Genomic DNA, 12,567 nt, shown 5'->3' with positions numbered 1-12,567 from the left:
CTGCTTACAGAAGTGAAAATAAGTGCCGTGGTGTGGGGCTGGGGAAATTGTAACAAATACCCCATTTCATACACAGTAAAGACGTGTTCAGTTGTTAGTAACTTTAGAAGTCTCTTTGGCTTGCCCTGTGCAAATGCTAAGTAATAGCATTAGGCCGGCGTGAAGTGCAATGAGTTAGGGCAGAAAGCTTATCCTGTTGCTGTATTCACAAAAAGAACAGTGAATGAGACCTGGCAGCAAGTGCGATGGCTCAGACTCGCAGTTTTCCTTCATCCAAATGCAATGCCTTATACAGCCCATGATACAGAATGACTAGGCTGGCCTCCCTGTCAAGAGGGGTTCATTTCTCGGTGTGCACACTAGCCCTGTGGCTTTTTCCCAAATGCTTTAAGCTGAAACAATCCCACTGAAAGCAGGGAAGATGCTTACTAAGGGGTATCTGGATGGGGAAGCTTTCTTCTTTTTCCCATCCAAGAGTGGCTTTGCTACTCTTTTGGGAGTAAATGCTTGTTAAGGGCAGAACTGAGACTGGAGGCCTTTGGGAATTCAAGTGCTTCCAGGTAAGGTGAAAAGAGCAGTCTGTTCAAGCACAGGAACCTAGGCTAAAAAGGGGGGTTCCAAGTATCAGGAATGGAGTGGGACCCAGAGGCAAAAGCTAGAAGAGATTTGCAGGCCAGTCACTTGGTTTTAGACTGAGTTCTACTGAAATGACAACTGCTGAGTCTGTGCCAAGACTCACAATTGACAAAGAAAGAGCTGCAGCTTAGCAGTGCTGTTCTGTTTGCTGCAGCAGGGGTGGTGTAACTGAGAAGGTATGTTGTTTTGGAGTCCTAGGGTTACAGCTGCTCAGAATTAAGGTTGCAAGTACCAATTTGACTTTTTCCACCTCTGAAAAATCTAGGGGGTGGAGGGGAAGCAGAGCTTTCAGTAGGATGAATATTATAGTCAACAGCCTTGCACAGGATTAGATAACTTCTTTATGTTTTGGAGGCCAATCTGCATAGGTTCTTAGCAGCCTTATGGCACCGCAGTAGGTTTTTAAGCACCTACATAAATGAAGCTTAGCAATCTCCCCAGCTATAAAAGCCAAGTAATTAGGCATTACTGAAAAACTACATATGATGTTTTTTCCATCAAGTATAATGCCACAGATGGCAACATGCTTTATTCTGAAATAAGCTCATTCACAGAAAATGTGAAGACTCTAGACTGACATATCAAGGCAAGTACTTACCTGCATACAGTGTCCTGGTTTCAGCTGGGATATAGTTAACTGTCTTCCTAGTAGCTGGTACAGTGCTATGTTTTGAGTTCAGTATGTGAAGAACTTGATAACACTGTTTTCAGTTGTTGCTCAGTAGTGTTTAGACTATAGTCAAGGATTTTTCAGCTTCTCATGCCCAGCCAGGGCACCTGACCCAAACTGGCCAACAGTGTATTCCATACCATGTGATGTCCCATCTCGTTTAGGAACTGGGAAGGGGGGGGGGCAGGGAATTGCTGCTTGGGGACTGGCTGGGTGTTGGTTGGCGAGCAATTGCCCTGCGCATCATTTGTACATTTCAATCCTTTTATTACTACTGTTGTCATTTTATTAGTGTTATCATTATCATTATTAGTTTCTTCTTCTCTGTTCTATTAAACTGTTCTTATCTCAACCCACGAGTTTTACTACTTTTCCCGATTTTCTCCCCCATCCCACTGGATGGGGGGGGAGTGGGCTGCATGGTGCTTAGTTGCTGGCTGGGGTTAAACCATGACACACAGCTAAAAGATCTAAGCTGTGTGATGCTTTGTATTGTCAGTAACCTTATCCATGGCTCATATGCTATGGTTAAATATAGTTGCTTTGCAATGAGTATTTGCAATTTCTTTCTCCTCTTAAGAAGAAAAAAAGAAATCACCATGCTATGCTCAAGCTTTTTTCATCCTCAGAATATGAGTAGCTCCTCTTTGGTCACCCCAATGTATGATTTAGTTCTCTTTTAACAGGTGAGAAATTGCAGACAGGAACACTACTGCCTTCTCTTTTCTGTACAATGGTGCCTAACATGCTATGGCCGATTCTAGAAATAACAAAGGTTATTAATAATGATAGGCTGAATAACTTAATCTTACAGGATGTGTTATTGCCAGCACAAAACTATAGGCACTGTGCTACCAGGTAGTAAGGAGGAATTGAAATTAATGGTGTGCAATGTGAGTCATTGAACATTTCTGCAGAAATCTTAATTTTAATTAAATGCAAGCTGAATTCAACATTTGTTGCTCATTTAACATTATTCACTTTGAACTTTGCAGTAAATGCAGAACTCAAATGCACAACTACACACACTATTCAATAAAGCAAAAACCAAAATGTATCATAAATAAGTATTTTATAACTTTATTAAACTCAGGACATGACAATATTCAAAATACAAAGTGAATTCTTTTTCTATTCAATACTGTACACGATGCAGAAATATCAGTGCATTTCTATAGCATGTATTTCACCTTCATTTAGTTTGTACTAAAACAAATAAAAAGTAAGCTTTAAAATAGCTCAAACATCTCATTCAGCAGTTTAAACTGTAAACAGCTTGTTTATTTCTGTTAGGAGGAACACAGTCATCTTCTGTACCTCCGTTACGAGCACCCTTTCTCTTGTGCTTACCTGTAAGACGATAAATGTAATCAAAATGAGCATGAGAAACTGCTAATGCACAAATGTGGCACCTCAATGAACTTTAGTGGATCGCTGAGGCACAATGAGGACAAATTAAACAGCAAGAAGCAGCATCTGAAGCAGCAGGGGATGGGACTGACACTGTTCATAAAGGGAATAATATTTTTTTCCTCATACTCTCCTCCTCCCCTAAAATACTGAACAGAAATCAAAACACAAGACCAGCTTGTGCTGTGTTTCTGTATTTAATACAGTCAGAATTTCAGACTCCGGGTGAGCATGTGGTTGTTACTGCCTACCTAATAGCAACCATATAGCTGCTCATATCCTCTGCCACTTTCAGGACACTTTCACACATTTCTAGGATCCAGCAGGAAAAGAGCAGCAGCAGAGGCTTAGCAATGGCTGGTCCAAGTCTCTCCTAGGAAAAAACTGCAAAATTGAGCCAAGTGTGTCTAGCAACTGAAAGAATCCACAAAACCTAACTCACTTTAAGAGCCTATTAGTGTCAAATTAAGTTGTAAAATAGATTCATCTTTCGAAATGCGCTTTCAATACGCTTGCCAAGTCTTGAGGTGGATATCAGATCTTGCAGTTAACCTTCTTACCAGGTTGGTATATCCTAGTCAAAGATGATAGAGTCTGTTCTCAGTAGAGTTACTGTGTGAAAGAAATTTTGGAATTGCCTGATACAAAAACTGTACTGCACTATCTGCTCTGTTGTCAGCTTTATAAGTGACTCGTAAGCAAAGCTAGATTGATCTTTTTTTTTTGACAACGTGACTACCAAATATGTTCATCTAGGTAGCATATAACTGGCCAACTGTGACTACTATCCCTCTGTATGTTTCTATGGAATCCTTGTAGGTTCTCAGCTATATATACCAAGACAAAAAACAGTCTTAAGAAACATATCAGAGATGTGCAGCATAAGAGGACTTTACCATCCACTTTCCAGTTCTTGGAGGACAAACTGGTCCTACTTCATTATCTGAGAACCTTAACAACTTTGTAACATGATAAAGTTCAGCTCCATCGTGAACAACTGAGCTGAGCCTGTGTTCCCGGAGACTATGGGGAAACCACGTAAGACAGGTGTTTTCGTTTCAGGTGACCAGCTATGTCCATTCTAGATTTTGAGTCCAGTTTTGCTGGGGCTGAAGTGGCTGTGCAGTCACCAGACCAGGACTGAACCTCTGTGTTAGAGCTACTTTCTTCTGCTTCTCTGAAGAATTTCTCATACTTGTCCAAATATGGAGGCCTTTCAGGCAGCAGATAGTAGTGCGTTGAACTGGCCTTCTTACCATTTTCAATAATCGGAAGAATGCAAGGGACCCTGTTGGAAGATCCTTCACTATTTTGTCTTTGTAGAGCTTTGCTGCTGACGTACTTTGGATCAGGTGCAAAACTCTGGGTGGGGGGCATAACCCCATTGAGGTATGATGGCAGGCTTTTGGGACTCGGTGTACGGGAATTGCTGCGTGACAAAGGTTCTCTTGGGGGCACTTTCGGAGGCCTGTCTTCATCGCTGTATGCGCTAGAAGCAACTTCGGCTGACCACCTTCTGTAATCTGGTTTGAGAGCCCTTGGAGGTATGGGAACCCTTGGTGGAATCTCTGGTTTATCTTCATCAGAGTTTGGAGAAGACCTATTTAAGTGTCCAGATAGTCTTACTACTGGTTTATTAAGAGATCCAGCTGGCCCGGAATGGGACCTTCGCAAACGTCGATGCAGCTGCTGTGGAGGAGGATAAATACTGGATATGTATCCATTTAGGCTTCGTGTAGGGTTGGCATCTTCTGGGTTTGGTCCTGCTGGAGTATCAAAGTATGCATAGTTGATTTGTCCACAGCCCCTAAAGCTCCGCCGACTTGGAGCACTAGATTTAAAAGGAGGAAGTTCATAATCTTCTAACAAAAAGTCAGTATCTGAGCTAGTCAGGAATTCCACCTCTTTGTCAACCTCATCTGGAGTAAGGCCTTCCGAAACAGGCAGAGGGGGTAGTGGCCTGGAGCTACGGTCATTGGAAGATGCAGACAGAAATTGAATGGGCCCATTTTTTATTGGCATGTGAGGAGATGTTTCTTCAGAAACACAGCCCATGGTTAATGACAGTTTACTAAAGCCAGGAACGAGATGGTCTTCATGTCTTGAAATTGGCTGTTCATTTTGGGGGCTTACAGGAAGCGGACTGGATTTCTGAGATGGGACTTGGATACAACTTTCAGCAAAGCTGTGGTCATTCATGGAGGCATGGTTGGAAGAGTGCCCTAAAAAGTTAACAAAGTCTTAGAAACACTTTTCTGAATAACACTTTAGTGCATGACTTTGCCACTGCATATTTAATTCCTTCTAATGCAACAATAAGTAATGTCTGCTTAATGACTCCAGTAGCAAAACTTAGCTATTCTAGATCTTTTCCAGTCATGGATTTATGTGTTTAGTTAAGAGAGCAGCTGATTATCTTATTGTTTTAGGCCAGTGCTCCAGTTAAATGAGGCAGTTCAAGAGACCCCAAGCATAAGCAACAGAACAGAGCTACAGCTACGAAGATCCCAGCAAAGGACTATGATGGAACAAGTGCTATTTTACTAAATAGCTTTTCTGTCAAAAGAGTAATGGCAACTCCGAGGCCTCTAAGTACAAAGAAAAGGTTTTGTTTGCTTCTTTTAACTTGATCATGTTATTTAAATTGTTAGGGTTTTTTTTGTTGGGCTTGAATAGTAGTATTTTCTTGAAATGTTTGCAATCTGTCACCAGAGGGCAGCCTTATATCTAGAATGAGAAAGCATTTAGTGTCTTAGGGAAGAAGACTTCAGGATTTTTTTTTCCCCTAAGACAAATCCATTACACTACCTAAGTACATATGTGTTAGGCTTTATACTTACCAATGGATGGTAAATGTTGCTCTGTTGATGAATTCAAATTATATGCCACTGCTATAGGGTCCACATTAAAGAAAGTACTAAAAAAAAAAGTAAAGAAACCATAGGTAGGTACCGGTATAAGTATTCTTAATCCTCATCTCGTATACTTGAAGACATGATAGATGAAATTTTAGCCTCACTTACTTTTCAAATCCACTGTGGCTACCCCAGCAGGTTTTCAGACTCCCCATGCCTTGACTAGTGTGAAGGAATCCAGTTTTTAATGGGACTCTCATCTCCTGAGCAGCAACTCCTGCAGTTGACATCGTGCACTGCTCTCTGGCGATGTCTCACAACCCTAGAAATTCAGTGCTTGACAGGTTTCCTGCAGTTTTCATTCCCTTCAAAAGAGAGAAGGACATAAATATCAGAAATGCAAACTTGATGAGTTCATCTCTCATCTGAAATTTCAGTATTTCAAGGAATTAAATAGCTCTCTAGAAAGGCCTTCTGTCCTAATACTTGCCAACACGAAAACTTTATCAAACTTGTTATTTTGTGTCTGACTGCAAAACTAAAGAACAAAATGGTTAAGTTCTACAGAATTAAACTGTATAGAAAAAAGAAAAGTATGTTCAGTAAAGCTATCGATACATGGCAACTGTGCATCAACAACTTCAGTTCTTGTACATAAACTCCTAGTTATTCAGGCAAAATAAGTTTTCCAGAACCATCTCTTTTAATTTTCTCATAGCCATCTATCTTTAGTTATATCTTTTTTGCTAATGAGTTTATGGTTTCCAGTGTAGCCAACGTCTAACAGCCTGGTCTGTTTTTAAGTATTACCTTCAATAGCCTAACAAATGGCCTGTGCTCCAATAAACAGAATTACTGACTACGTAAATCAGAATTCCAAAACTTCTTTTATGTAAGGCAGTTGCTATTATTAACAAACTTAAGCATTAAGATACTTTAACTCAGCCTCTAGTCTTCTAGCTATTTCAAACAAGTTGGAAATCTAGTGATTTGAAATAATCTCATCTTAAACTGTCTCTCCTGCTGTATTCAGATTTATTTTGAATGTGTGAACAGTGCTTTATCTGGCTCATTTACAGAAGAAAAAAATGTGTTGGCAATTGCTTTACATTGAAGAAGTAATCATAGTCTAAGGAACAAGTTGACTAACAGGGCTTTGTTTAGGAAATTCAGAATGGATTATTGGGGGGGAGGGGGCACAGTATAAAAGTAGTCAACATTCTGAAGGCAGGAGAAATTAAGTCCAAGACTATAAGCAGCAATGTGCTCTCGGTCTGTGCTTCATCTACACAAATATCCGAAATTCAGCAAATATGATATGGTGTGTTATGGCCATTTAAAAAAAAAAAACCAAAACACAACAACAAAACCCAATCCAGCCAGAACAGTTTAATTTGTATCTCTCTTGAGAATCCAGAATATGACCAGTTTCTTAACATGAACTACTTTCTTCCTCCCCTCTGAAAGAAAAAAATTCCACCTAAAGAAAAGTCAACCAACAATTGAGGGCCAGCTACATCAGTGCAGTATACATGTCAAGAAAACACCTTCACAGTATGGTGCAGCAAGAAAACAGGGTACAGAAACAAGTAATAGCTTATGCTTATGGTAAATCCATTCAAAAATGGGCATTCTATGCAGATGCGTAATCTCCCTTTTCCTTTAAGAGGAAAGATCCATTATACTCATTTGCAACATGAGGGATGAGCAGAGTCCTAAGCAGGACTGTAAACCAAGTGCCCCAGGATTAATTTGCAATCTAACACCACGATTTGCCTTTTATAAACAACTACTTGAGAAAGAACAACTCTGCTGTGCTTTTCCAAATTTGAATTAGGTCCAATATTGATCATCCAAGCAAACAGTACACGCAAAATATCTGTATGTATATTAATCATGTGCAAGACCTAATCACATTCTTACTAAGAGTGTGGTGTGATGGTTTTCTTGATTGTGACTACCAGTGATCACCCTTGTGTTGACAGAAGTGTGATTTTTTTTTTTTTTTTTTTAATTCACTACCAGATATGCCATGTATGTTAGCCAAGCACTTAGGAATTCTAGACAGGAGGCTATTAGCTTTAATAGAAGTGAACAAGGGCCAAACCAGTGTTCTGTCTGCTGCATCAGAGTCTTAGTCCTACTTGCTCTGGCCCTCCTGGTTTTATTAAAGACTATGTTCTTCCTTTTCAGATAATCTCCTTAAAAGCTAGCTTAACCCTGGAAATTTTTGCATTACACAGTCAAGTTGGACCCTTCCCATAATAGGAATTGCAGTAAATTTTGACTGCTGTAAATTACAATTTCATACTGAAATTAAATATAAACATACAGCCCCAGGAAGCAATAACACAGTTCTGATTAGCCACTGGGTTCAAAATCTCTAGTAGTCCTGTAACAGCAGTTATTCCTTCCAGTTCTGTAACCACAAGCAGAACCATTGTCTATGGGGGAGCAGAAGACTGGAGAATCCCATTTGTCAAAAAAGCTTAAGCACAAGTATAGCACGAATTCTAAAATGAATTCCTATCATGTTAACAGAATTTGCAAATGAAACATCCATCACATCAGCTCATGCTGTATTGAGCAGTGATTTTTTTTTTTGTGCCGCACAGATCCTATCCTATTAACAATGAATCTGCAAAAGAAATGAAGGAGAATGAATTAGTGAACTTAAGACTAATGCCTATGAAGGAGTTTGTGCTTCCATTTCAGTATTTTTTGAAGTGAAACGCAAGTCACAAGTTGAAAAATCACTGCTACAGAACACTGATTAGTCAGCAAATGATAGTACTCCACCTCAGCACGCATACAAGATCCGACAAGACCATGAGCGAGACATTGATTCTGATATAAAAAATGAGACAGGAAGGGGGGGTGGCATTGCTGTAGTTTGAGAGCACATGTAATGTGCTTGCTATGATAACATACAACCCTTGCAGGGCTTGTTAAGAAGCCCAGCCTCCATCAGATCCCACGCCAAAACCACTGCTAGTAATTACTGTGTCAGCTTTCTGAATGCTGTCTAAATCTCAGCTCTCAAGACTGATAGTTGCACAATTGCCTCTCTGAAATCCCTCTGGAATGTTAAGCTCAACTTCTGAAATGGACTTAAATATTTACATACCCTAGGAAAAGGTAATTTTCACTTGTTTCAATCAACTCTTTATTTTTTAAAAATAAAGCACAAACAAACTTTACAGCCATAAAACTTGCTTGCTTCTAACAATAACCTCTTTGTGAATTCACAGAAGGTGACTTGCCTCGACATTTCAGTGGGGAGTTGTGAATGGACAGTTATGAAACTGTCCTCTGTGCCTTAAGCTAGAAGTATCAAGAGAGGTAGGGCATGTGCTCTTTCACTACATCACCTTGTTACTTTTTCAGTGGAGTCTAGAGCGTTGGTGCTTATATTTTAAAACATGCATAAGCTTGTTTGAAGAAAGAGTATCTTAAGAGGGAGCCATGAGGACATGTAACTGAGGAGTACAAACTCTGTACTTTATACAGTGTGCTTTTACCAAAGATGAGCAGTACATATTTCATGAGGCTACTGTTTTCTAGTAATTGGCTTAAAAAAAAAAATACTACAGAAGTCAGTCATGAAGATAAAAACACCAACACTTTCCACTGTAACTGTTGGCTGAATCCTGCCTCCTTAAATACTCAAGGATCTAAACTTAACCATAAATAAAATCAAACTACCTTTCCTAAAGAAAATGAATACTCTGCAGTAATGAAGTATTCTGGATCTCATGCTTGTTTGCCACTCATTTGCACAGAATGGGCTTCTGGTTACTCTGCTTGTCTGGCCTAATTATGCATAGATTATGGCACTTAGAAAGATGGAAGCACTTTGAGCACTTTTGAAGATGTTACAGTTTCACTGTTATTCAAAAGAAACTGAGTTAGTTCAAACTAAAACTGTAGCTAGCAAGTACTACAGCGCAGATACAAACCACGGCAAATCAAAGGTTTGTTGGTACATTAGAAAGCTATCAACACCATCCACTGTAAGGCAAGGTAACTGTGCAGAGGAGATACTTTTAAAATCATTCATGCCTGCTCACATTAACAAATATGAATTATTCTGAATATCAGAGGTGAGATTGAAATTTTTTTTTTACAAGGCCAAATACACATTCAGACTCGAAGTGATGAATGATGAATAATAGGATGGATATGTGTAAGCTGAAAATGGTCAAATGTATCCATAAACAGTAGAGTATTTATAGAGTGGGGAATGTATACGGGAATATATCAGAAAATTTTTGTGAGATGGAGTTACATGAAACATCCCAAATATACAGTTTTCATGTGGATACCTATCACAAAATACTTGTACTATGGCAACAGTAACCCTCTATTTAGAAACTAAGAAGCATTTGCATATATTTTAGCTCCACACCTAGCCCTGATCACACAGAGAACCTTGTTACTATGTTCCCTGCTCTCCCAGCCCCAATGCAACTAAATATTTGAGGCGAGTCAGATTCATAATAAAGAAAACCTTTCTGGTATGCACAGTAGACCAAAGCATGCTCTAGAATGTTTCACTTAATGGGCATGGAATACAGCAATTTGCTGTACAGATTTTTGAATGCCTGCACAAATTTTGGACAGATTTTAAAAAGGCAACACTCTTAACAAGCTTCTTATATACTTCATGTAAGAAATGAGGCAGGGGGGAGGGGAGTAAGACCTACTTACCACTTTTGGGAGGGGAAGAACTATGGCTACCTTAAATCCACAACCTATTTTTGCTCACCTTGCCATCACATATCTTTAACAAATCTCAGAAGCAATTCACAGGAGGAGGGGCACATTTTTGCACTACAAGTCATCCGCTCCAGCTAGCTGTTCCTTATTTGACAATGTGATGTAATTTCCTTTTTTTCCTTTGACTTTCTATTTAACATAAGTACCTGAGGTAGAGCCACCTCTTTTAATATTTAAGTATTTCAGACTTCTAATTGCACTTTAAAAAGCCTAAGAGCTGTTAGTATACTTTCTGGAACTCCATATACTTCCAAAAAAAAAAATAAAAACCCAAACAAAAAACTAAACCGAAAACCTGGTTCTCAAGTAGTCATATCATCCTTTAAATGCTTTTGTCTTTGCAACTAGATGAATGCTCAGTAACCAACACCGAGTAGAAAGAGCCTCACGAGAAGGTTAGTTTAAATCTATTAATTTAATAAATAATTAGATGTTATTTGCTGTGTACCAGATCTCCACAGTGCAGTTCAGTATTCCTTGGAGTCACAAGCCAAATCATGCTCAGATACAGGCCTCAGAAGATTTTTCCATTTATAGGAATTATTCTTTTATATTGTTTACGGTTTTATATTCATTATATTCTTTACAGTTATATAAATTAGGCATATTCTTAGCTCTGAGAGATTTTTTCCTATGCATTCTGCCAACCAGAAATGGACCATTCTGTGGTAGAAAATTTAAGACTATGATCACTTAGTAAAGATGGATAAAAATGCTGCTCAAATCATAGGAGGTTGCAAATAAAATTAATTCTACAGGTATAGCCCAGATGACAATGGGCATAAATTTAGAGACAAATCAACAGAACAGCAGACAAACAGGTATTTAGATTATAATAGCTATTTTGGAATATAGTCAAAGAACTGTAGTTCTTCAAGGAGTTTTAAGTTCAGTTAAAATTTGGGCTACCATTTCATGGTCCTACACAGCAACTGGGAGGAACCTGTAAATTGCCAGTAGAAAACTAATAATTAAATAGCAAGACAATTGCCTTGCCTCTGCTTGTCAGATTTCAGATGCATGCTTAAGGTATGGTACTTCACCCTCCTGAAAATTTTAATGTGAATATAGCCAGCTTACATTCAGGAAATAAAAATTCCTTTATAGCTGACTCAGAGTCATAACCATAGCGTTAGACACACTGTGATAAGTTTTAATTCTGTTTTCCACTACAGAGAAGTGGAACTGTTTTCCTCTGAAATAATTCCTGTATTGCAGAGAATGGCAGAGAAAAGGCTTCACCAAGGACATACATTCCCTCAAAACACAGGGTTCTATTTAAAAAAAAAAAAAAAAAAAAGTTAAAAAGATTGCTCCATATAGGTAAACTGCTAAGGAAAGAAAACTAGGGTTGTGCACAAACTAACATGGGTGAATTGAGGAGTTTGGTTTCCTCTTTTAAAGTTTTACTGACTTTATAAATGCAGCTCACAAATGCATTTGCGATGCAGAGGCATCGTTCACCTGTCATTCCAGTATGACAAAGATTCAAGTATCCCCAAATGGACCAAAGAGACCTTGCCCCCAGAGCCTTTCCCATCCAGTTTATCAATACATGATTAACTACTGTTATCTTTAGATCCAGCATGGCAACTTTTTTGCTTATCGCTTCAGCAGTACTGCATAGGGTCCTTAGGCTGGCCTGTGCCCTAGCAACACGAGACCACGGAAGTCTTGGAGCTGCTCTGGACCACTCGCTTGGCATAACCGACGCGGCGCCTGTCCGCAGCAGGCGTACATGCTCGAGAGATGCACTGGAAATACTTGAAGGGCACAGTGGTGGCTCCAGATTTAAACACCACAGACCGGCTATTTTGGAAGGTCGAGGGTAAGCGTGTACGGGAGTATGAAGTCACGAAGAAATGTTTATTCTAAATTAAGCCATCCTAAATTAGAGCGCGAAGCGCGGAGCCTGAGCCCACAATGCGGTCTCTGTTTACTCACAGGAGCGAGAGGAGCAGCTCGGAGGCTGAGGGAGAAGGGAACGCGGGTACTCTTTCGGGTCACGGGAAGACGCACGGCGTGCCGCCTCGGTTTCCGAGATCGCGGCCGCGGGCGGCGCTGACCCCGGGCGGCTCCCGCCCGACCCGCCGGTCCGGCTCTGAGGGGGCTTCTGCCGCGCCAGCGCTTCCGCTCCCCGCCGCGCCGAGCTCTACCGCGCCCTCCCCGCCGGACCCCGCAGGTAAGCGGCGCAGCGGCGGGGCCCCCGCCCGCCCC

At 40.1% G+C, this 12,567-nt stretch overlaps 1 protein-coding gene across 1 annotated transcript; it reads right to left on the bottom strand.

The window, feature by feature from the left end:
• Nucleotides 1–3,512: 3,512 nt before the first annotated feature.
• ERRFI1 (ERBB receptor feedback inhibitor 1) lies at nt 3,513–5,935 on the bottom strand. The gene is made up of 3 exons (XM_010565339.1): nt 5,740–5,935; nt 5,557–5,633; nt 3,513–4,938 (listed from the first exon to the last, which is right to left on the bottom strand). The coding sequence occupies exons 1-3, from the start codon at nt 5,859–5,861 to the stop codon at nt 3,740–3,742; spliced, it is 1,398 nt and encodes a 465-aa protein (XP_010563641.1). The 5' UTR covers nt 5,862–5,935; the 3' UTR covers nt 3,513–3,739.
• Nucleotides 5,936–12,567: the final 6,632 nt, after the last annotated feature.

The sequence above is a fragment of the Haliaeetus leucocephalus genome, unplaced genomic scaffold (assembly GCF_000737465.1).
Source record: "Haliaeetus leucocephalus isolate CR32 unplaced genomic scaffold, Haliaeetus_leucocephalus-4.0 Scaffold190, whole genome shotgun sequence".
In the NCBI taxonomy this organism is placed as follows: domain Eukaryota; kingdom Metazoa; phylum Chordata; class Aves; order Accipitriformes; family Accipitridae; genus Haliaeetus; species Haliaeetus leucocephalus.
This window is presented reverse-complemented; position numbering and strand designations above follow the sequence as displayed.

Excerpts from the sequence above, each read along its gene's own strand:
- ERRFI1 (XM_010565339.1), bottom strand. The coding sequence starts at position 5,861 with ATGTCAACTGCAGGAGTTGCTGCTCAGGAGATGAGAGTCCCATTAAAA. Across the intron at positions 5,634-5,739 it reads AGCCACAGTGGATTTGAAAA|TACTTTCTTTAATGTGGACC; the intron begins GTAAGTGAGGCT and ends TTTTTTTTTTAG. Across the intron at positions 4,939-5,556 it reads GCAACATTTACCATCCATTG|GGCACTCTTCCAACCATGCC; the intron begins GTAAGTATAAAG and ends TTAACTTTTTAG.